Genomic DNA, 25,393 nt, shown 5'->3' on the forward strand with positions numbered 1-25,393 from the left:
GTTCTGCCTGAGCGGCGCCTTAGCTCTCTGATGGCGCTTCTCCATTTCCGATGCTGTTTCCCCCGTTCGGGACGTACACCCTTCCCCTCTGTCACAGCAGCTTAGTTAATGGTGCTTCTGGCCAGCCCCCTTCTAAAGCATCTTCAGTGCTCTTGCACAACCCTGATCACTGTCACTGCCTTTTCCTACATAATAAACTCCTAACTTTTTGGCATGACAGTGAAAGCTCTCTGTGATCTGGCCCCCCACAACTTCTCAGCATAGTCTCCTCCTCCCACTCACACACCAGACTACTTTTTCTGGAACATCTGTGCCTGCTCTCCCTGGTGTCTGTACTCCTCCCGCTTCTTCCATCTAGAATGCTTTCTGTTCTTCCTGTTCCTCCCATTTTAATTCAATTCCTTGGAACTTTACTGAGTGTCTGCTGTATACAGAGGGTTGTACTAGCTAGCTAAGGTGGATTCCGAGGTAGGAATGATTATCCTTTCAAAGATCTCACACAGGTTTTCAGAGGAATTGCTTGGTAAGTTGCAGTTTCCACATTTCTTCCCCGCTGAAGCCTTTCTAAGGTCTTTAAAAAAAAAAAAAAAAAAAAAGCTTAGGTGCATGTAGGTTTCTAAGAAAGGCCCAGCATTTGTAAACTTTTCAGCCATGTGTGTAACCACACATGGAGCGCAGCCTCTGACGTCAGCCGGACTTGACACAGCATGTGGAGAAGAGCCTGGAATGGCTGGGGCCAGGCGAGGAGTCAGACCTTCAAGTGTGGGCCTTCCCAAAGGATAAGTGGGCCGAAGATCAGGCCTGGAACAGATTTGAAACCAACTCATAATCTATGCGAGAGGTGATGGCTTTAGAAAAGTGGTATAATTCTGTCTAGTCTTGTGGAAATGGTTACTGCTTAAGTGGTTGAATATGCCTTTCCCTGTCCTTATTATGATGACTTTATTTCACTAGAAAACCTGTATTTTAATGTGGCTCTTCATGCTCTGAACCTAAAATGTTTGGAACACAGAAGTCACATCCGTCCTAGGCTCTGATAGGTAACATCAGGGTCCTTCCAGTCCATGATTCTTTTGCTAATAGGTACCCAAGAAATGTGTCGTGGGGAGGCAGATGCAGGGCGTTTGGTTTTCCTTTCAGATGTTAATCCTGAACTAAGGTTAGCTGCAACCAAAGTATTTTTCATATATTTATGGTGTTGTCACATAAATTTTTCTGCATTTCCTTTGACTCCTACTTTTTTTTTTAATTTTATTTTTTATAAACATATAATGTATTTTCATCCCCAGGGGCACAGGTCTGTGCATCGCCAGGTTTACACACGTCACAGCACTCACCATAGCACATACCCTCCCCAATGTCCATAACCCCACCCCCCTCTCCCACACCCCCTCCCCCCAGCAACCCTCAGTTTGTTTTGTGAGATTAAGATTGACTCTTACTTTTATTTGAAACTAACCTCTTCTTGGAATAGCGTATACTTCATGTTTATAATCTACTTTAAAAATTATTAACAGACCCCTAGTTTACATGTTGAGTGTCAAAGGGAATCTCTGTCATTCTAGTATTCGGTGTTTGTGGAGTTTACTTCAGGGGTCATATATCATAAGTACGTATTTATATCTCTGTATTTACCATCGCCTACCATATTTTATCCATCAAAGATATCTTAATTTTAAGATGCACCATTATTTTATATATGGTTAACGAAAAGAAAACCACTGTCCATTAAACGCAATGCTTGATCACTTAGAATTTTTATTTTGTACTTACTGGAAAAGCTCTCAGACTTTATAAATAGATTTTTACCATATGTCACTCACGTGCATACATAAGTTATAAGATGTAAATGAAATGACTTGGTTAATTATTCCTAAAACTTGTCCACATTGGGTTCAACTCATGAATCAGCTCTTCAGTGCATTGGTTGACATCTGTGTTTTTCCACCCAATATCATCCTTTTGCTATCAAGAATGTCTGTAGTGGGGCGCCTGGGTGGCTCAGTGGGTTAAGCCGCTGCCTTCGGCTCAGGTCATGATCTCAGGGTCCTGGGATCGAGTCCCGCATCGGGCTCTCTGCTCAGCGGGGGAGCCTGCTTCCTCCTCTCTCTCTCTCTGCCTGCCTCTCTGCCTACTTGTGATCTCTCTCTGTCAAATAAATAAATAAAATCTTAAAAAAAAAAAAAGAATGTCTGTAGTAAAGCATTTCTTAAGAAGGTGCTTCTTGCTTAAGCGATAGTAGTGTTATTTCCTAGCAGACAGGATCTCTTAGAACTAACCAGTTTTGTAATTGTTTGGTTTGTGCCCCAGGACTTACCCTCCCTAGTGAAGGTGTTGAGTAGCGTCCGGTGCACAGCTCGTGGCATTCCAGGCATCCGTCTTCTCTGTGGTCTGTGCAGGCTGGCCAGAAACTGCAACGCCCTGAAGTACTTGGTGTTAAGCCAAGTGATTTTTTCCTGTTTTCAACCTTGACATTGCAATTTGTGTGTTGTGTGAATGAGTGGAAATTTTCGAGCAAGAAATAGCTTCACGCCACATCTCTTTGAAATGCTCAGATCGACCTATTTAATGGCATCTTCACAGACATGCATAATTGAGTTAGTGATGTCACAACTTAGACAGTTTTTCAGGCAGAAAGAAAGGAGAATTCGCTGTCTTCTAAGTCTGTGCTTTCTTGGCAACTCTGGGTTGCTTTCTTAAGCAAGGAGTAGCTGCTTTATATTGAAAACCTCAGTCTTTTATTTTCTCTCTTTCTCTGATAGAACATTCGTGATGTGAGAAGGAAGAGAAGAAGCTTCTTGGTTCTTTCTACCATTCCTGAAATTACAGTGCATGGCTAATTGTTGCACATGGCTTTTTCTCAAGGCTGTGTATCTGAGAGTCCTATGTTTGGTCTCTGTAGAAAACTACTATGTGAATGCTTTTGGGCACAAACTATTACTTTCCTCTCTGAATTGAGAGGCACATAAGAAGGTGTTATTTCCTTTACTCTCCCCCTTGGTGCTGCCCTCCCCGTGCCCGAGGAACTGTCATCTGCTTGCTCAGGGCTTGGCCACATAGGATCTTAGCAGAGTTCGAGTTTCCTGAGATCTCTTGTGTGCGATTTTCATCCTTGCTCGTTTGTCTCTTCAGAGGCATTTCCTCCTGAGGGAGGCACATAGTATAGCTGCCGCTTGTCGTTTACTGTTCAGTTGTGCTGGTTTACTCTAGCATTCCCCTTCTCTAGTTTTTCCTAATCATGTTTTCCTGTATCCATATCCATATAAAAACTTAAGCTTTTGACCTCAAATTTTCTGGCTATTCATTTTTCTTTTTCCATTTACTTAATTGTATATGGATTCATATCTTGACTGATAATCATGAGTTTTCAGTGAGGTATGATGCTAGGTTATTACCACTAAAATATTTTATTGTTCAGCCTTATTTTTTTTTTTTTTTAAGATTTTTTATTTATTTATTTGACAGAGAGAGATCACAGGTAGGAAGAGAGGCAGGCAGAGAGAGAGAGGAGGAAGCAGGCTCCCTGCTGAGCAGAGAGCCCGATGCGGGACTCGATCCCACCCTGAGATCATGACCTGAGCCGAAGGCAGCGGCTCAACCCACTGAGCCACCCAGGCGCCCCATGTTCAGCCTTATTTTTATTGTTCAAAATTTAAACTAATGCTCATAGGCAATAAAGATTTCCTAATACCTCAAGACAGAAATGAATGTATTGCCAGTTACTTTCAGTTTACTTTAAACCTTCCACTAATTAAAGGTGGGGTTGGATAACTTTTAAATGGACTTAAGTTAAATTTTTTTTTTTTTTAAGGGAGAGAGACTGTGTGCTTGGGGTTGGCAGGGGTGGGGGTGGGAGGGCGGAGGAGGGGAGGAGCATAGGGAGAGGGAGAGAGAGTCTTAAACAGAGTCCACACCCAGCATGGAGTTCAGCATTGGGGCTTGATCTCACGACCCTGAGATCATGACCTGAGTTGAAATCAAGAGTCAGATGCTTAACTGAATGACCCACCCAGGCACCCCTGAAATTAAGTCTTAAATATTGGAGGTTCTGATGTTTTCTATAATTAATTATAGTAGCTCATATCTCACATTTAGTTTTCTTCACTAGTAATTTGGGTTGTAAAGCCATAATTAGGCACCATTGGTGGAAGCTACTGGATGTGCTGACATAGTGCCGAGCAGGATATAAATGCCCATTGAAGACCAAGCCTTGCAATCAGGGTTCAGTTGGCTTGTCTCAGGACCTGATTTAAATACTAGTATCTTACTATTATGTTTTCCATTATTGTGAAAATATTAAGAAATGGTAAATGTTTGACATAAATTGCCCCTTGTATTCCTTACTGATATAAAGTGAAATTGGTAACACATGTAATTTCTGTGAATTCTCACTATATCGTCATTAAGAAGACGAATTTTAGGTGGGACCAGATGAAAACTGATGTGTTTATTTTTTCATTGTGAACCAGCTGATGGTCAGGGCATCTTTTACTCATACAGGACCCGTAAGACTTTGAAGTCTCTTATGCATCGTTCAGTGTTCTGCAGAAGGTTTACCCCAATACCCTGAGACAGAAAGGTAAAGTTCATCTCTTATCACTTTGCAAAATAGATTATCTATCAAAAAGAGGTACAGAAAAGTTCCTGAACTCAAAATTATATTCTCTTGGGGAAAGATAAAACATGAAACAATGAGAAAACAGCATAAGGCTGTAAAATGAAATGCTAAATTGAATACAATCAGGTAGCAAAACAGCCTGCCTTGTAATGGACAGTTCATACTGAAAGATAATATCTAGGCAGAGTTTATCAAAGAAGGGTCCCTTCAGTGAGCCCTGGAGGGTGGTGGTATTTAGGAAGACAGAGAAAGGTGGAAGGTGTTATCTGGAGGAGGAATGGCATGAATAAACACTTGAAAACATGAACAAGTCTGGCATTTACAGGGAATAGCTTAGTCACGCTGTCAAGTATGCACTGAAGAGGGAAGATGGTAAATGACCTCAAACACTAAAAGTAAAAAGGTTTGGATTGGACATTGTCAGGAGTGATGTCAGAAGTGATGGGGCAGAGAGGGCCGCTTGGGGCAGAAGGAGATCAGGAAGGAACCAGTCTACGTTGTTGAGCGATGGAGTGACACGGGGCGGAACCACTATGTGCTCCCCAGCCCGTGTCGGTGTCTACAGCTGCAAGAACAGCTGGATGCTGTGTCGTCAGGGACCTGGTTTTCCAAAACGCTGAACAACTCTTCATAAAGTTCCAAGCAAAACAAAGTACAGTCTTCTCTTAATTCCCGTGGTCGTTTCATTCCCTGAAAACTCAATGTATTGCCCAAATCCTTGTTAATATGTGAAACAGAATTAGGCTCCAGCTCAGATGATTTCACCTACATGAATGTGTAGCAGAAGAGTCATGCAGGGTGTAGGCTAGTTGTTTGATGTACAAGACTCTTCCGCAAATTCAGGGTGTGTAACATTTCTGGTTCCGCAGTCACTGTGAAACACCCCCATGGATTTCTAAGTAACCCTGGATACCCACTGCTCTTACTGTATCAGTGACTTGTGTAATTAATATATCCTAATTTCCTTTTTTGTTTAGACATTTGGTTGCTCTTTTGAAGATTGTTTTTACCTGCCAAAGAGAATATTTAAAGTGTAATTCCCTAATAAAGGGTGTGTAGAAATTTGAGAGATGACAAAACCTGAGGGCATTAAAGGAAGGGCAGAGAAAATGACAAAGATTGTCACTTTTGGTTTAGGTCTTAAAGAATAAGTATACAGTATAGATTTTTTAAGATTTATTTATTTATTTTAGAGGGAGAGAGAGAATCTCAAGCAGACTCCCTACTGAGTGGGGAGGCCATAGGACTCGATGTGATGATCTGAGTCAAAATCAACTGACTAGGCCACCCAGGAACCCCAAGAATAAGTATAATTTTAACAGGATTTTAAGAGTGCACTGCTTTGTAACAGCAAGTTGAATCTGAAATGAACTTTCAAGTCATATTAATTATACAGACTTTGCAAGGAATTACCAAATGCCATGCATTTCTTTTCTTTTCTCTCTCTCTCTCTCTTTTTAAAAGATTTTAATTATTTATTTGACAGAAAGAGACAGCAAGAGTGGGAGAGGGAAGCAGGCTTCCTGCTGACTGGGGAGCCTGATGCGGGCCCTCGATCCCAGGACACTGGGATCATGACCTGAGCCAAAGGCAGGTGCTTAACGACTGAGTCACACAGGTGCCCTTCTCTGTCTCTCTCTTTCTCTCTCTCTCTTTAAAGATTTTATTTATTTATTTGACAGAGAGAGACAACCAGGTATTTCCTGAGACCATCAAGCTTCTTTGCTGTCTTCCAGTTTCTAGAGGTTTTTGTTTTTGCAATTCATTTTTCTATTGTTTATCTTTACATCTTTGTATCTGGCTTTTCCAACCAGTTTTTTTTTTTTTTAAGATTTTATTTATTTATTTGACAGACAGAGATCACAAGTAGGCAGGGAGGCAGGCAGAGAGAGAGAGGAGGAAGCAGGCTCCTCGCTGAGCAAGGAGTCCAATATGGGGCTCGATCCCAGAACCCTGGGATCATGACCTGAACCAAAGGCAGAGGCTTAACCCACTGAGTCACCCAGGCGCCCCTCCAACCAGTTTTTAAGCACAGGAACTATGTCTTATATTTAACTGGATCTCCCATAGTGCTGAGTAGGGAGTAACCACTCAGTGAATAGTAGATCTTATATACTGTCAAAATACTTTACAAATGAATGATTCCTAGATGGAGATTGTTTCTGTTTATTTTCCATTGACATTTCCTAGGAAAAGTGAAGTCAAGAGGACTGGGGACTAAGAGGACAGCTTTTTCCAGTTTTGGCATCCTTGCCAGGCCCATTTGTGCTCTGAGTTTATAGAACCACGTGGCTTTTCTCCTAGCCAGCCCCACCCTTTTAAAAAAGATTTAATTTGTTCATTTGAGAGAGAGAGAGAGAATGAGTGAGAAAGAGGATGAGAGGGAGGAGAGTCAGAGAAGAAGCCTGACTCCCCCCACAAGCAGGGACCTGACATGGGACTCGATCTTGGGACTCCGGGATCATGACCTGAGGCGAAGGCAGTTGCTTAACCAACTGAGCCATCCAGGTGCCCCTCTCTTAGTCCCTTTTGATAGGGAAGAGAAAAATCTGGAAAGCTATTATCTGCTCTGGAAATTATAGAAATTGCCATTCAGGAGGTCTTTTTCTTTTCTTTTCTTTTTTTTAAATTTTATTTATTTATTTTGACAGAGATCACAAGTAGGCAGAGAGGCAGGCAGAGAGAGAAGGGGAAGCAGGGTCCCCACTGATCAGAGAGCCCGATGTGGGGCCCGATCCCAGGAGCCTGAGACCATGACCTGAGCCAAAGGCAGAGGCTTTAACCCACTGAGCCACCCAAGCGCCCTAGAAGGTTTTTTTCTAAATATCTGTGTCTCAGGTCTGATTTGAACAAGATGTTTTTTTCTGTCTTCAGAATCAGTTGAAGAACAAGATTATAGATTTTTTTATAGTTTATGTCAAATTTGATAATATTTGTAAAAGCATATTATGAATTATAAAATATTATGGAAATTATTGTCCTTTTGCCATTATTTAGATCAAGGGATAGTATAATCATAGCAAGGGGGAGCAAAATCATTCCATAATTACTCTTAGGGCCTGAGTTTTGTGTTTGATGTAATTTGTGAGGACATTTGATCACATTAACTCACATTTTATTATTGTAGTTATTGGATAGGTTTGAATATTTGGAGATCTAATGGTGTCAGTCCTTTAAAAAGTCAAGTCAAGGGGCGCCTGGGTGGCTCAGTGGTTTGGGCTGCTGCCTTCGGCTCGGGTCATGATCTCAGGGTCCTGGGATCGAGCCCCGCATCGGGCTCCCTGCTCCGCAGGAAGCCTGCTTCCCTCTCTCTCTCTCTCTCTCTCTCTCTGCCTGCCTGTATGCCTACTTGTGATCTCTGTCTGTCAAATAAATAAATAAAATCTTTAAAAAAAAATAAAAAATAAAAAGTCAAGTCAAATTATACCTTAAGATGAAGAAATCTGGAATAAGATTCCTGGCTGTGAAGTTACCTAATCTCTGTTAAGTGACACATTTCTCATCTGCAAAATACTATTTATTTTTCGGGGCTGTTGTGATTTTTTTTTTTAATGCATGTAAAGGGCACAGGATGGTATCTGGCTTGTGGTAGGTGCTCTATCTTCATTGTTTGCTCTGCAGCACTACTAATATTTAAAGGATTATTTAAAACCCCAAATTCAATAGATATTTACTGAACACCTACTATATGTCAGGCACTATTGTAAGAGCTAGAGAACAAAGCCCGTAAATCAAAGATTCTTGTCCTCCAGGAGCTCATATTCTAACTGGGGAGTTTGATAAACAATGGACATAACGAATAAGGAAATCACATGGTAGGGTTTTGGACCAAAGGAAAGATAAAGCAGGACAGAGAGGAACAGGACTGTTCAGGGTGAAGAGGCACAGACTGGGAGATGACAACAGTCCTTGTGTCTCTCCTCCCTAGTTAGGAGTTGGCATTTCAGCTGATAAGATAAATTACTTAAATTGGGAGGAATTTGTCTCAAAGGACAGGTGGCTTTTGGGGGGTGAGAAGCATATCTTCTGAAGTACTGAAGTATTCAGTACCCCTTTGTTCTAAAGAACAGCTGTTATACTCTAGAAGCTGTGAAAATGCCTGATATTCTTAACTGTGAGGCTTAAAATATGTGAAAAGGTATACGCTTTTTCTTTTCCTTTCTCCAGAAAGTAAGTAAATGATGTTCTTTTATGTTTTCCTTCAATGTCGATAAAATAAGCATTTTTAATGGTATTATCAAAGCTTTTCTTAGGAGCTATTTCCTTTACTTCCTAATCCAAACCAGAGACACATTTATGCAGAGTCTCTCATTATGTGACATTATTACCATGAGTATTTTAAAAAGTAAGAAGGTTTCTATTTTCCTTCTGAGTGTAACTTGGCTGTAGGGTAGGAATATGAGAAGGCCTCTTGCCACAGGTAAATTATCTATTGAACTACATTATTTAGTAAATGGTAGATAATTCTTTTCCTGGAACTCATTTGAAAACTTACTGTAATATAAATTCAGTTTTTTTTCTTTTTTAGATTTAATTTAATTTAATTTATTTTTTTTAAAGTTTTATATTTGTTTATTTGACAGAGATCACAAGGAGGCAGAGAGGCAGGCAGAGAGAGGCGGAAGCAGGCTCCCTGCTGAGCAGAGAGCCCGATGTGGGGCTCAATCCCAGGACCCTGGGATCATGACCTGAGCCAAAGGCAGAGGCTTTAACCCACTGAGCCACCCAGGCATCCCTAAAGATTTTATTAAGAGAGAGAGGGAGCCCTACACCATGGTCAGTGTGGCTCAACCCCAGGACTCAGGGATCATGACCTGAGTTGAAGGCAGACACTTAACCGACTGAGTCACCCAGGTGCCCCTAAAGTCAGCTTTTTCAATTCCTAATCGGAGATGGTAATTTTTCCTCTATTTTAAAGTTGGATGTCAAATCCATAAGCACATATACGAACATGAGTATTTCTCAGATATCTAGGTTTTCAGATATTAAAATTGGATGCCATTAATATGTTTAAATCTCACATATAGATATCTATAGATACACACATAAGCATATTTTAGTGATTAAGTTAATTTGGTTAATTTCTGAATTATTTGAATGAATTGGGGAAACAAGTAGTTTTCCTAATTAAAGATTACTTAAAATTAAATTATTATGGTTTTGCACAGGTCAAAGTAATTCAGTGTTTCAGTGGTATCTATGATATTTCTTATGTTTAGATGCTGCAGTCAGAACGTAGGCAGTATCTAGTTGATGAAATCAGAGAGGTGTTTTTTTTTTTTTTTTTTTTTAAGTTTATTTACTTAGGTAATCTCTGCACCCACTGTGGGGCTCAGCCTCACAACTCTGAAATCAAAAGTTGCATGCTCTTCTGACCAAGCCAGCCAGGTGTCTTGAAATTGGATTTTTGAAAATAATGTGAGGCCTCTGTTTTTATCATCAAAATATGACATTCGAATAGTTCATTACTTGTCAAATGCACATGTGTGATTTGTGAGCCCAGAGTACTTGTAGTTACTCAGCACCTTCTAGAGTTCATGATTATTTCGTCTGAATTGGATGTATGAAGGCTACTGAAAAAGCCAATGTTCTTCCATTGGAATGTGTGCATTTGTACCTTTCCATTGTGGTCGAAGGACTAGCAGTGTGTCTTTTTGAAGACAAGTTGAAATATAGGATGGAAAAATGACACTGAAGTGAGTTCTCTTTGCACTCTGAAGGAGTAAACTAGATATTTATTGGCAGTATAACGTAGTCTAGTGGACCATTGAGCTGGGCCTGAACACCTGGATTCAAATCTTGTTTTGCCACTTACTTCTAGCTAGTCAATTTTGGGCAAGTTACTTAACCTTCTGGTCTTTAGTTTCCTCATCTGTGAAATGATAAGAATAATAGAACTACCTTCCAGTTCTAGGGTTTTTCTGAGGATAAAATGAGTTGCTGTCTTAAAGCACTTAGGACAATGTGTGTCCTGAGACTTATCACTGTAAGTCTAAAAGAAGAGCCCTTACCTTTAAAAGAAGATACTTAAGTCTTTCCTGACAAAAATAGTGTGCCCTCTGGGATTGGCTTCAAAAGAATCTGGTAGGAGAGTGGGGCGTGGAGTGGGTGAGGAGAGAGATTGCCTCCGGGTCGATAACTGTCGTAGTGGGGTATTTATTGCACCTCTCTCTCTCCTTTCAGGTAAGCTCGAAATTTTCCAAAAAAAAAGAAAAGAAAAAAAAAAGGGACAGTTTGCCCTGTCTTATCCTTCTGTCCTTCCTTCCTTTTACTTCTTATCAGTCCTTATCTAAATCTGGCATACCATTTCTGTCTTTTTGGGTGTTCAAAAGCTACCTTGTGTGAAGTCCTCCTTGAGAACCCCAGCCATATCCCATTTTTCTCTTTTTCTCTTGTGATTAATTTAGCCCCATCTCCCCCTTTCTTGGGTTTGTATGCAAACCGTGTGGCTTTGTGGCTTTTCCCTTTTGTGCTTTTTTTTTTCCCTCCCAGGCTTAAGCTCCTTGGGAGCAAGATCATCTTTGAAACTCTCATAGCCAACATCTTGCACATCAATCTTTGTTGAATAAATGGCATTTGTTGACTATAATCTAGAGAGAGACAAAGAACAAACAAAAAACAAACAAAAACCCCCCAAAATTCCAAAATACAAAACCTTTCTTTGTGTCACAGTTGTTACTGAAGTACCATGTTTCTGGATAAGGAGTATTACTCTGATTTTGTGGAGGTAATTCCAAATAGGAATACTTGTGGCTTTATACTGAAGTATTTTGCTGTTTGGGGCACTTCCTTTCATCTTTTCAAGGACTTCATTTGGAAAGTTAATGTTGTTGATGTTGTTATTAGCTGAGTTACTGAAATATCCACCTGATTCTGGCCTATTAGGAATCTGAACATGTGTAACACTTGTTTTCTATTTTGTGGTTATGCAAAATAAGATTTTCTTTTCCATCTGGGGACCCACATTATTTTTTTCCATTTATAGATTTTAATGATACAAAGAGGAGTCTCTAGTATGGAATCAGAAAAAGTCAATTTTTTAAAAAAAGATTTTATTTATTTATTTGAGAGAGAGAGAGAGAGCATGAGAGGAGAGAGGTCAGTGGGAGAAGCAGGCTCCTGCCAAGCAGGGAGCCCGATGCGGGACTCGATCCCAGGACTCCAGGATCATGACCTGAGCCAAAGTCAGTTGCTCAACCAACTGAACCACCTAGGCACCCCAGAAAAAGTCAATATTGAAAACCTAAATCATAGAACTTTGTTTCACTTCTGCATAGGCCCTGGAACCATGGAAATAAATTAAAACAACTATAATTTTAGCCATTCAACCCAATCATCTCCCATAATACAAGGAAGTTTTCTTTAGATTTTTTTTTTTTTTTAAGTGGGCTTGGACTCATGATCTTGAGATCAACACCTGAGCTGAGATCAAGTTGGACACTTAACTCACTGAGCCACCCAGTTTCCCCAGCTTTAGGTGTTTTTTTTTTTTTTTAAGATTTTATTTATTTATTTGACAGACAGAGAACACAAGCAGGCAGAGAGGCAGGCAGAGAGCGAGGCAGAGAGAGAGGAGGAAGCAGGCTTCCCGCTGAGCAGAGAGCCCGATGTGGGGCTCAATCCCAGGACCCTGAGATCATGACCTGAGCTAAAGGGAGAGGTTTTAACCCACTGAGCCACCCAGGCACCCTACGTGTGAAACCATGTGTAAAACACATTTTGGTAAGCTTCAGCATTATTTTGAACCCAAGAATATTTGGGTTCTATTAAACATAGTTATTTTTTAAATAATTTTTAAAAAATTATAAAGCAAAGAATTATAATTAACCGTTTGTTTAAGTGCTTTGTAAATCTGCTTGTTATAAATTGAACTTAGCCTCATTCCCTCATCTTAGTCTTTTCTTTACAATAAATCTTTTTTCCTGAACTTGCTGACTTGTAGTGAGATACACACTCAAGGACTACCTTGAATTTCATTCGCTTCAGTCTCCCTTCTATTTACATTCTCTGTAGAGGTGAATCACCAGTGAAATAGTTAAGAGATGATACTAAAAACAAAAAGAAGCCCTAAAGAACACAGTAATCCATAAGCTAAACAATCAAGTTCCTTAAACAACAACAAAAAATCACCAACAGGGTTCTGTTGCCCAAAGACATGATTCCATGACTTTCCCACTTGCAACGGAGAATAGTCTCTGCCTTTGATTTGCTCCACTCCCCTCGCTCCGTTGCCTCCCCAGTGGCATGTTCTCATTAACCCAATTTTTTGACCTTTAGCTACTACACTGAAGAATTCAAGTTCACAAGAAGTGAATTGCCTCATTCATATCTGCAAGGTTCGATTCATGGTTAATTTTAGGCGGGGTGTCTGATCACGAACAGGCGTGAGTCGATGTTCCTTAGTGAGGCTCTGCGCGTGCTAAGCTGTATTGTTTCATTCACTCGTTTACTCATTTGGCTTTTCCATAGCATTGGGGACAGTGATTGTGACACATCGTGCCATCTTTAGCTGACTAATGGGGTTCCAAGAGAATTTAAAATACAGTAAAATTTTCGGGGTGCCTGGCGGGCTCAGTTGGGTAGGCCTCGGACTTGGGCTCAGGTCAGGATCTCAGGGTCCTGGGATGGAGCCCCCCTTCTCCATCACCCAGCGTTGGCATCGCGTTGGGCTCCCTGCTCAAGTGGGGAGGCTGCTTCTCCCTCTTCTCTGCCCATCCCTCTCCCCTGCTCAGGCTTGTGCTCTCTCTCTCTCAAATAAATAAATGCAATCTTAAAAAAAATGAAATTTTCCTCATGCCATGTGGAATTATTGAGAAGAATGAAGGAGCAGGTACTAAAGAAAAGAGGTCCAAAAACTCCCCCAAGTAAGTAAGGATCACTAACAGTTTCCCGAGGCCTTAATGATTTTTTTTTTTTTTTTAACATAGATTGAAAAAATCTCATGCTTCCTTGGGGATAGAGACCTTGTTTTCTACTCTGTTGTATCTTTTTCACAAACTGAATAATTTTCACATTTTTCACAAACTGAGTAATCAGGAAACATTATTCTTAAATTCCTTTAATTTATTCTTTTTTTTTTTTTTTTTTTTGGAAGTTGGGAAAAACTTGAATCTGTAAATTGCCAGGACAGTGGGAATTTGTTTATGAAAAAGGCTTGCTGACTTCTTTCCTATAGTAGCCATGCTCCTGGTAGGAGGATTTGCTGAACCACTTCTGTTTTTCCCATGAACTGGAGAAGAGATTGTATAAAGTGACAGCGATAAAAGTAAGCCTCAATTTATGACACTATTTTTCTGCATAGGTGGGAACCCAGGCCATGCTATTCATCATCCGGGGTAAAGTCAGATGGTCATGACTTCATTTCTTTTACATCGTATTTTTTCATGAAAAGTATGTCATTAGTACCTTTAGGAAATAGGAGTGTTCTTTTGAGTCCTAGAGGTACTTGGGTACTGTTGGGACCTTTTATCCAGTAGATTCTGTCTACCTCAATGAATAGACTTCTGGCTTTGAAGTTCAATTTTTCTTTTTTTTGATGGAAAAACCATAAATATGTGAAAAATAAATATGCTGAGGAAATTATCTCTCTGATTGGATGCTCTGTAACTCTGGGAAATTATTATACTATTCCAGTCTTTATAGAAATTTCTTAAAACTTTAACATGGAGCCTCCCCTATATTTTCTATTATCGTGTGTATAGTTTTATAAGAAAGTTAATGGATTTTATGATAATGCATTTAATTTTATCTATGACATTTTCATAATTCAATATATTGCCCCTAAATCAAAACAAATGTACTTTTGCTTATCTGTTAGTTGTACCATATGTATCATTCCATCCATACTCAGTTGCTAACAAATAGGAAAGGTACTGGTTTAGTTGTTCAAAGAAGCAAGGGTTGGAAAGAGAATTTTTTTTGTTTGGTAAAGTTTTGAAATATTGACTCAATGAGTTCAAATGAAAAATGACTTAATATGTTGAGTAGCTGTGTGTTTTATTTATTTAATTAATTAATTTATTTTTAAAGGTCTATTTATTTTAGAGAGTGAGAGCAAATGTATGCCCAAGCAGCAGGAGGGGCAGAGGTAGAGAGACAATCCCAAGACGACTCTCCATTGAACTCAGAGCCTGACATAGGGCTCGATCTCACAACCCTGAGATCATCACCTGAGCAGAAAGCAAGGGTTGGTTGCTCAATGGACTGATTCACCCAGGTGTCCCAAAGTAGCTGTTTTTTAAATCCAGGCTTCTCTTTGTCACTGCTCCGAAAAAATGAAGAATTATATTAAATAATATCCCAGCAGATAGTCAGTGCTATCTGCTGGGAGTTCAGACCATGTGAGATTACTTTGAATATTTGAAAACATGAAAGTGTTCAGACAGTTCATGTTTCCATGTAATTATCGTACTACTGTATTACTCAAGGGTGTGGTTATAGATGATGGGTATCTCTCTTGCTATTTAAGCAAAAAAAAAAAAAAAAAGAAAGAAATAAAAAAAGAAAAAAGAGATTTAACATGAGGAGTTAGGTGAGTTAGGTGCTTGCTAACTGCTGGAAGGGCTGGGACGTTAGACTCCGGGCTGACGCTCAAGGAATGGCTCCAGAATGACACTGCAGAACTGACCGTCAAGGGAGCTGCTCGTGTGGTTACATTTAGGAAGCTGGAGTCTCAGGAAATCTGTATGTCCACTGCTGCTTTCACCACGTAAGCCACTTCCAGGAGTCTTGAAGCAACTCTTGTGTTCTGGAATATCCTGTCTTAGCTGTGATTCATGACCAGACTGTTGTCAGCACTGTTAGCTTCAAAGCTTTCTGTTGTCTGCTAGACCTACACCAGCACGGCAACCCCTCGAGTACTGCTTCTAATGGTGAAAACTAAAATGCGTGGAGAATGCTAGGTACGAAGGGAGTCTGGGAAATGAAGTTTTTTTGTTGGTTTGTTTTATAGCATTCTATCCTCTGCAGTGTAGGAAGACAAATAGAGACCCAGAGCAGAAGTGGAGCTAGCCAGTTGCAGTATCCACTACGAGTGCTCTTTTTATCATTATTATGTTTTAAACATTTAAAAAATTTAAATTAAATTAACTAACATAAAATGTATTATTGGTTTCAGAGGGACAGGTCTGTGATTCATCAGTCTCATATAATACCCAGTGCTCATCCCATGCCCTCCTTAGTGTCCATCATCCAGTTACCCCGTCCCTCCATCTCCCTCCCCTCCAGCAACCTTCTGTTCATTTCGTGTGACCAAGAGTCTCTTGTGGTTTGTCTCTCTCTCTGGTTTCATCTTGGTTTATTTTTTCTCTCTTCCCCTATGATCCTCTGTTTTGTTTCTTAAATTCCACATATGAATGAGATCATGTGATAATTTTCTTTCTCTGACTGACTTATTTCACTCAGCATAATACCCTCTAGTTCCATCCACATCGTTGCAAATGGCAAGATTTCATTTTTGATGGCTGCATAGTATTCCATTGTAGATATATACTACATCTTCTTTATCCATTCATCTGTCAATAGACATCTGGGCTTTTTCCATAGTTGGGCTATTGTGGACATTGCTACTATAAACATTAGGGTGCAGATGCCCCTTCAGATCATTACATTTGTATCTTTGGAGTAAATATGCAGCAATTGTTGAGTTGAACTACAAATGCTCTTTGTTATTCCCTGTGATTGCTAGAAAATAATCTTTTTTTAAAATTAATTATTTTTATTAACATATAATGTATTATTTGCCCCAGGGTGATAGGCCTGTGAATTGTCAGGCTTACACATTTCACAGCACTCCACATATTACATACCTTCCCCAATGCTAGAAAATAATCTTAAATTTAGAATTCAGCTGATTAAATGAAAGAAACAGTTTTTAGATATAGACCATGTATGTTCCATTTAGGTCTCCATGTAGATATTTAAAATAGATTTTTTTGTTTTTATTATCTAAGTCTGCAGAAGAACATCTAGTAATCATTAATTACATGGTCTGATGTGCCAGCTGGAATAATTCAGGTATCTATGTGTATTTATAGTTTAAATCCCATATGTCTTTTCTTTAGAACTTGGCTATCTTTTGCAATTAAAACTTTTCCCACTGGTAATTATGTTAGTGCATTTAACTGAGATTATTATTATTATTATTTTTTTTTTTGCCATAGAGAGCATTAGGTAGAGCAAATGGAGCATAAGCAACATTGATTGAGTAAGCAATAAATTAGAGTCTGTAAAGGTTAAAGAGCATATACCTGAATATTCTATGACGTGAATTTCCCTTTCCATGGTGCATACTGTCAGAACAACTGGTGTAGCCCAGAGTCAGAAAGACAGAGTAAACTATGATAAAATGCAACATTTGAAATGAACAGGCCCTGACTTCTGAGGCCATCTGGTGAAAATCTTATTGATAAATGAGGAGGAAGATTTGTAGACTTAATTGCTATTAATGTAACTACTATCTTTCATGTCTGGTATTAGAGGGAACTTCTCTGATTGCCTTTGCTAAAGGTGTATCCCCTACTCCCTGGACCCTCTGTTTTTAGCTCATCATTAAATATTCTCAGAGCACTTACCGTAATCTTATTTTATGTGTCTGTCTCTGTACCTCATTAGAATGTAGCTGTGTGAGGATAAGGACTTCGCCATGTTCACTGCTCCCAGAACTCACAACAGCCCGGCACATAGTAGGTGCTGAATACTGGGACAAATGAACGAAAGGGGAACTGCATGGGAATAAGAATCAGAGGATCTGGCCATAAAGTTCGGCAGGAGACTAACTGCCTGTCATGACGCACGGTGCCTGTGTGCTCCATGCGGTTGGGGGATAGTATCTGTCCTGCTAAACCTTGTATCTGCTCAGATGGGACCTGGCACCTAGTAGATTTCTTAATAAATATTTGTTGGATAAATTAACTAACCATGACTCTAGCCAATAGATTTTTTAATGTTTATTTTCCTTATTTCGGGATGGGGGGGTCAGATAATCTTTAAGTCCCTATTTATTTGGGAGAGAGAGAGCGTGTGAGCGTGCCTTAGCAGAAAGGGAGGAGTAGAGACAGTGGGAGGAGGGAGAGGAGATGTTCAGCAGGCTCCACGCTGGGTGCGGAGGCCCTGATCCCGGGCTCATCTCGCAACGCTGAGGTCCTGACCTGAGCTGAGAGAAAGATTCAGACGCTTAACCAACTGAGCCACTCAGGTGCCCCTTTAAGATTTAACATTCTGTGATCCTAGATCTATATATATTCTTTGGTTAGGTAGTATACTTTGTGTTTTAGTTTTTGGTTTTTTGTTTTGAATCCTCGGGAGAATTTTCTGTGGTCTGTTCCATTGAGCAAGTTATGAATTCATGATTTTTATTCATATATAAAATGAATTAATTAAGGACATAAAATTTGCCTCCATTCAAGAATGTTGACATTTACTGTATATGCCTAATGTATAGTAACCACGTGTCTTGAATGAGACAATATTTTTCTCTATAAGCACAATTTATTCAATAGCAGTTATATAGTGAGTTAATCTTATACTTTTAAAAGATTTCCTATTTACAAAAATCACAAACCAGGAGAAAAAATGGTTTGCCATGCCATATGCTGTAATTTTTATCCTGAAGAATCAGTCCGTAGTATCTGTGGCCTGACACGTGGAGTGTCGTCGGTTGAAGGTACTCATTCAGTGACCAGGAGGAGACGCCTTCCTGTCTCGTCCCGAAGCTTCTGCTGGGGGCTGCTCTGCGACTGTGAGAGCCCTTTCTTCCTTTAAGAAAGCTTGTCCACAAGGGGCACCTGACTGCCTTTGTTGGAAGAGCATGTGACTCTTGATCTTGGAGTTGTGAGTTCCAGCCCCATGTCGGGTGTAGAGATGACTTAAATAAAACAGGGGAAAAAAAAGAGCTTGTCCATGAAAATAATTAACGATATTGGTAGTGGTTTATAAATTTGTATATGTTAGAAGAAAATGGAAACAAACTAAATGTCAAACATTTGGTATATCTTTTTTTTCCTAATATTTTATTTATTTATTTGACAAAGAAAGACACAGCGAGAGAGGGAACCCAGGCAGGGGGAGTGGGAGAGGGAGAAGCAGGCTTCCCGCTGATCAGGGAGCCTGATTTGGGACTCGATCCCAGGACTCTGGGATCATGACCTAAGCTGAAGGCAGACGCTTAACAACTGAGCCACCCAGGCGCTCCCACATTTGGTATATCTTGATATAGACTAATATGAAATCTATAAATCTGATGGTGAAAGAGGTAATATTTGTTACTAAAGAATAATACTATACTGTTAAGTGCACAAAGAAGTTCTCAAACTATGTAGAGTGTGACATAGAGAGTGTTGTTATGAAAATGATGTGGGTAAAAATGTCTGGAAAGGTCTAAGATTAAAAAATATTAAGACATTGTTGGTTGATGGAATTGGAGTTGATTTTTAAAATTTATTTATATTTAAAACTTTTTATCCAAATGAGCACATGGCACTTGTATTATAAGAAAAGGAATACCAAAAATTTCAAAAATGAATTATCAACTAGGTGTTCCATTCAAAATATGTAGGCAGAATATATAGTAAAGTAAAAAAAAAAAATGTCATTTTTTTCTCTGCTAAATTTAACTAGGTATCTTGAATTATTTTGTGGATAATTTATTGGGAAGTATTTTTTTGGTTGCGAGTAACATTAATTTTGTTGGAACCTGCCCAAATCTCAAAGTACAATAATATTTATTGAAATTATCTTATTAAGAACAGTTGTAATGCTGTCCTTTGACTTTTCTTAGTAATTGTGTAATAATATAGTTACATTCATGATATACTAATTTATTTCGTTTTTCAGTCAGTTCCTTATAAAACATTTGTTTACTGTCCTATCACTTATACCACCAACTATTATTCATATGTAAGATGGAATTAATTCTTGATGATGTGGGTTTTCCAAGATGTAAACTTCTTTAATTTTGTGATCATAATATTAAATATACATCAAGTGTAATGTAGAATATACTTAAGATATAGCCATTTCTTTTAGGATCTTAAAATTTGAGGACATGAACAATGTATGGACAATGCTATTTAATATGAAAATTCTCCTGTCCAGTTTTGTTTTTTCATGTAGAACTAGGTGGAGGGCCCAAGAGGTGCACTTGATGGTTATACACTTGGGCAAATTTATAGGACTGAGAAATTTCAGATGAGGTAATAGGAGACTTCAGGCAGAGGACAAATGGTACCATAGAGCTAGGTTTCTAGTTTACTTTAATCTAAAATAATTTCCTAGCGGCACCTGGCTGGCTCAGTCAGAGGAATGTGCAACTCTTGATCCTTGGGGTCATGAATTTGAGCCCCTTGTAGGGTGTAGAGATTACTTAAATAAAACTTAAAAAAAGTTTAAAAAACCCAGTTTCCTAGCCTTTCCTTTTCTTTCATGACATTCATATTTTTTGAAGAGTATAGGCCAGTTGTTATATAGACTTTTAATTTTGAATTGTATGATTCAATTTTTGAAGCACATGAGTTTATATTTTAGTTTAAAAAATGTGGAAATATGTAAGAAAGAAAACATTCACCCATGATCCTGGTACCCACGGTTACTATAGACATTTAGGCAAACTTACTTTTTTTTCTCCCTATGATTTATTTTTTTACATAATAGGGATCATTGTATATACACAATTTTTGTATCTGATTTTATGAGAATTTCCCAAGTCATTGAAGGCTCTTGGAAAGGATATTTTTAGTAGCTTCCTTATATTCTTCATTACAGTTACACTAACATGTATTTAAATACCGTCTTATTGTTGGGCATTTGAATTGTTTCAGAAGCTCAGGACATTCCAGTCTTGAGTTTTGGAGCTTCTTTCTAGATAAGGATTCGCTCTCTCTCGATGTGCCAATGTATCTGTCTGCTCTGAGTGCTTGTCCTGCCACCTGCAGTGACAGTGCATTGTCATTTTCTCAGCCTGACTTCTGGGAGATCACAGGGAACTGAACGTAGCTGAGTTAAACAGATGTTCAACTTGGCTGCATCTTCAAGGTCTTGCCTGACTTCAGTCTTTTTTTTTTTTTGAAGATTTTATTTGTTTATTTGCCAGCGAGGGAAAGAGAGAGAGCGCGAGAACTGCCCAGCGGGCAGAGGGAGAAGCAGGCTCCCCGCTGAGCAAGGAGCCTGAGGCAGGACTTGATCACGAGACACTGGGATCATGACCTGAGTTGAAGGCAGATGCTCAACCAACTGAGCTACCCAGGTGTCCTTAAACAAGCTTTAGTTCACTTTATTTTTCTTGTATGTGGTGGCCACAGCAGCAGCCTGGTGTGGGTCTTTACAAGATGGTCGGTGAATCCCTGATAGGGAGACTTGGTGAACATGGTCTCTTTCCAGAGGTCAGGGGTGACACAGCTGTAGGTCTTGGAAATGGCGTTGAAGATAGCCGTGGCAAAGTTGCCCCATGTGGCAGTGCTGCCCCTGGCTGAAGTGTAGCAGTTGTCAGCACCGGCCATCATCAGGAGCTTCTTGGGCACACAGGCTGAGACCATACCTCTGGGAGCGCAGTGAGGCCCCCTGGGAGCGCAGCAGAGCCCATAGCAGCCGGTCACCTTGCCTGGGACAGCATTGGGTGGGCTGATCTTGTTCCCCTGGTAGGCTTGCCACATGGAAAGCTCAGCCAGGATGGTGGCCCCATGGGTGGTAGTGGTTACCACCGTGGAGCACTTAACACCCAGCCCGACATGTCCACTGTAATCCCGATGGCAACAAATGTCTTGAACCTGGTCCGCTGGGCAGCATGGTCTGCTTTTGTGCAGGCCTGATCTTCAAAACCTCATCCTTGAGGGATGCGCCTGGGAAAGAGTCCGTGATTTCAGATTCTCTGATGGGCAGGGAGAAGGTATAGATCCCCTCCAGGGACTTGATCTTTGTGTCCTTAACCAGGGGGCCCAGTGTGGTGACCGGGATCCACTCCTTGTCTTCACTCTTGCCTCCCTGAGCTCTTCAAGCTCTGTGGCCTCCACCCCGCCCTACCATAGCTGCAACTCTAGCCCCAGATGCCAGATCTGTGGCCTTGCATTCCAGGGTCCCCTAGCCCTTCATCCACCGTTTGGTGTTTTCTCAGAGAAGAAGCTGATTTCAGTCTTAGTGAAACTCCTTGGGGTCTGAGAGAGAGACTTTTTGGTTGGAAGACTAGTCTGTGGTTTCCCAGTGAAACAGTAGCCCACAGATGGTGATTTGGTTCTGGCATTCCCTCTGGGGGATTTGTATTAACAATGGAGGAAGCAGAGGTTGGGTAAGTCTGTCAGCTCCCGAAGTGGTTCTTTTCCTCAGAATGAAGGAAAATAATATGCATCATCTTCTGTGTGATTCTTTTCCTAACAGTGTCTTGTAATCCTCCACACGCACCCAGCCCGGCAATCACCGGCTCCTCCAAATCATCCGTGACTCTTATCCTTGGGGCCATATTGCCGCCCTCGTGCTGTTCTGTGTTCTCTTGTATACAACTCTGGCTTCCCTACAAGGCTTTGAGTTTTCTATCAGTTAGACTTTGCGCTGCAACAAATCACATCAGAACTTAGTGGCTTAGGGTAGCAGCCATTTATGCAGCTCATGATCTTGTGGAATCAGCGGTTCGGGCTTTGCTCAGCAGGGCTCAGCTGATTTTTGCTGGGACTCACTCATAGGGACAGCTGCTGGATCAGTAGAGGCTGGCTGGCTGGTGACTGGGACACTGCTGTTATTCTCTTGCGGTTTCTTACTCTTCAGCGGGCTGCTTGAACTTGTTGACATGATGGCTGTGGGGTTCCCAAGAGCATTAAGAGGGCAAAACCTTATTGACAGTAGTGGGACTCTTCCAGGGGCTGGACGGGTCTTAACTGGAATTCTGGGAGTTTTGATTAAATCAAATGACTTCGGGAATATAATGAACTAAAAAACTACTAAATAGCTGTTTAACTTATTGTATTTTATGGCAGTAAATGAATGTGATGTTTCCATTGTGAGATATGAACTGAAATATTGGTTCTTGTTAATATATAGCAACTTTGTGAGATTATAATCTCTTGTTTAGGAAATATGTCAAGTTGTTAAGCTGCTTTTCCTATAGAAATGGTAAAGTCTCTTACCTGTAGTCTAAATGATTAGTCGCAGAGCCCCCTGGATAGTAAAGAAGTGAGTATGGGGCAACTGGCTGGCTCAGTGGGTAGAATGTGTGATTTAATCTCAGAGTTGTGAGTTTGAGCCCCACATTGGGTGTGGAGACTACATAAAAATAGAATCTTTAAAAGAAAAAGAAATGAGTACCAAGTTACACGGGACTTTAGTGTTTATGAATTTAATGTGTATAGACTAGAGGGGATCATAATGGAAGTTCAGCATAGTGAAGCATTTGAAACAGTTTTAGAGATAGAAAGCCTGGGGGCAAAGCAGATCAGACATACCTCTGAGTTACTGCTGTTTCTAGTCCAGAGCAGTTCAACAAAGTGAATATCACAATAACACGAGTCAAATGAAGTTTTTGGTTTTCTGGTATGTATAAAAGTTATGTTTACCTTCCACGGTAATCTATTAACTGTGAAGTAGCCTTATGCCTAAAAATTGCATATACCTCAATTAAAAATATTTTATTGCTGAAAAATGCTAACTCTCACCTGAGCCTTCAGCAAGTTTTGTTTTTGCGGAGAGAGGGTCTTGCCTTGACGTCGATGGCAGCTGACTCAGTCAGGGTGGTGGTTGCTGAAGGCTGGGGAGGCTGTGGCAGTTTTTAAAAATAAGACAACAGCGAGATTTCCTGTATGAGTTGAGTCTTAATTTCATGGCAGTTTGAAGCATGTGTTGCTGTTCTGTACCATTGTGCGACAGCAGAACTTCTTTCGTAATTGGAATCACTGCATTCTCATCCTGCCACTGCGTTGGCAACGACGTGTAGGTTTTAAATCCCTCGTGGTAATGGCAGCTATCTTCACGGCATCTTCACCAGGAGCAGATTCTGTCTCAAGAAACCACTTTCTTGGCTCATCTCTAGGAAACAACTCACCATCCGTTCAAGTTTTATCAAGAGATTCCAACAATTTGGTCCCATCTTCAGGCTCCACTTGTCATTCTAGTTCTCTTGCTACGTCTACCATGTCTACAGTTCCTTCCGCCTCTGGAGTCTTGAATCTCTCAAAGTCATCCATGAGGGTTGGAATCGATTTCTTCCAAACTCATATTCATCTTGGGATTTTGACCTTTCCTATGAATCATAGTTGTTCTTAATGGCATCTTGAATGACGAATCTTTTCCGAGAAGTTTTCAATTGACTCTGCCCAGATCCATCACAGAAATCATTATCTATGGCAGCTCTAACTGTATGAAATGTATTTCTTAAATAAGAAGACTTGAAAGGTAAAAATGACGACTTGATTTATGGCCTGCAGAGTGGATGCATGAATCACATCTTACGTCTCCATTGGAGCTCTTGAGTGATCAGCTATACTGTCAATGAGCAGTAATATTCTGAAAGGAACATTAGGAATAAAGGAACATTCTTCTGAGCAGTAGGTCTCAACTGGGGTTAAAATAGGTCTCAACAGGGCTTAGAATATTCAGTAAACCTTGTTGTAAACAGATGATGTACTGTTCTATAGACTTTGTGGTTCCATTTTCTAGAGCACAGGGAGAGTAGATTAAGCTTTATTCTTTTTTTTTTTTTTTAGTTTATTTGACAGAGGTCACAAGTAGGTAGAAAGGCAGGCAGAGAGAGAAGAGGAAGCAGGCTCCCTGCTGAGCAGAGAGCCTGATGTGGGGCTCGATCCCGAGATGATGACCTGACCCGAAGGCAGAGGCTTAACCCACTGAGCCACCCAGGTGCCCCTAAGCTTAATTCTTAAGTGCCCTAGGATTTTCGGAATGGTGAGCGAGCACTGGCTTCGACATAAAATCACCAGCTGTATTAGCCGCTAATGAGAGAGTCAGTGTGTCCTTTGAAGCGTTGAAGCCAGATAATGACTTCTCTAATTATGAAAGCCCTAGATGGCATATTCCCGAAAAAGACTATTTCATCTACACTGAAAATCTGTTGTTTAGTGTAAATGATGTAGTTTTGGAATAGAGGTGAGGTGTGGTGGGGTGGAGGTCCAGAGCCGAAGGCCAAGAAAGAATTCTTGACATGTCTTTGTGCAAAAAAAGTGGTTTTATTAAAGCACAGGGAGGACCTGTGGGCAGAAAGAGCTGCACTGGGGTTGTCAGGGGCAATTGATCATACACTATGGAGCTGGGGCAGGTAAGGAAAAAGGGAGGTTTTCAAAAGAACTTCCATATGCTAAAGAAGATGACCTACAAGATTCTAGAGGCCTGCCTTGGCCATAGTCAAGTTAAGGTGGTTTTACCCTCTAGTAAAGCATTAACTTTAAGACAGTAGGGAGCTTCCTAGAAGAATACCGTGCATGTCCCACCCAGGAGAAGGGGGGCTGGGGGGAGGTTGCAGGGGTCAGTTTATGCTTTGTCTTCAGCTACCCTTCTGCTCCCTCATAACCACCTGCATTAATTATCTTAGCTCCATCTTCCGGATGATTTGCTGGCGCTTCTCTGTCAGCACTGGCTGCTTGTCCTTGCATCTGTATGTTAGGGGGTCGGCTCCTCTTCCTTCTACCTCGCCGGCCCATCTCTGCGGGCTTCAGATTTGTCTTGAGCACCTAACACACTTCCCTGAGTCTTCACAGAATTGAAGAGAGTTAGGGCCTTGCTCTTGGATTAGGCTTTGGTCTAATTCATTCTCTTTCTCTCTTTTTAAGATTATATTTATTTATTTGT

At 40.4% G+C, this 25,393-nt stretch overlaps 2 protein-coding genes across 8 annotated transcripts in view; one reads left to right on the forward strand and one right to left on the reverse strand.

Moving 5' to 3' along the window:
* Positions 1-25,393, forward strand: part of DNM3 (dynamin 3) — a 535,131-nt gene that overhangs the window by 20,987 nt on the left and 488,751 nt on the right. The gene's annotated exons all lie outside the window — the stretch shown is intronic.
* Positions 20,881-25,245, reverse strand: LOC116576674 (40S ribosomal protein S2-like). Its single transcript, XM_032319168.1, is given in 6 exon segments — positions 20,881-21,356; positions 21,359-21,397; positions 21,400-21,597; positions 22,279-22,395; positions 23,449-23,570; positions 25,097-25,245. Coding segments are annotated over 6 exon segments (1,101 nt in total).

Source organism: Mustela erminea, chromosome 17, assembly GCF_009829155.1.
Source record: "Mustela erminea isolate mMusErm1 chromosome 17, mMusErm1.Pri, whole genome shotgun sequence".
NCBI classification, from domain to species: domain Eukaryota; kingdom Metazoa; phylum Chordata; class Mammalia; order Carnivora; family Mustelidae; genus Mustela; species Mustela erminea.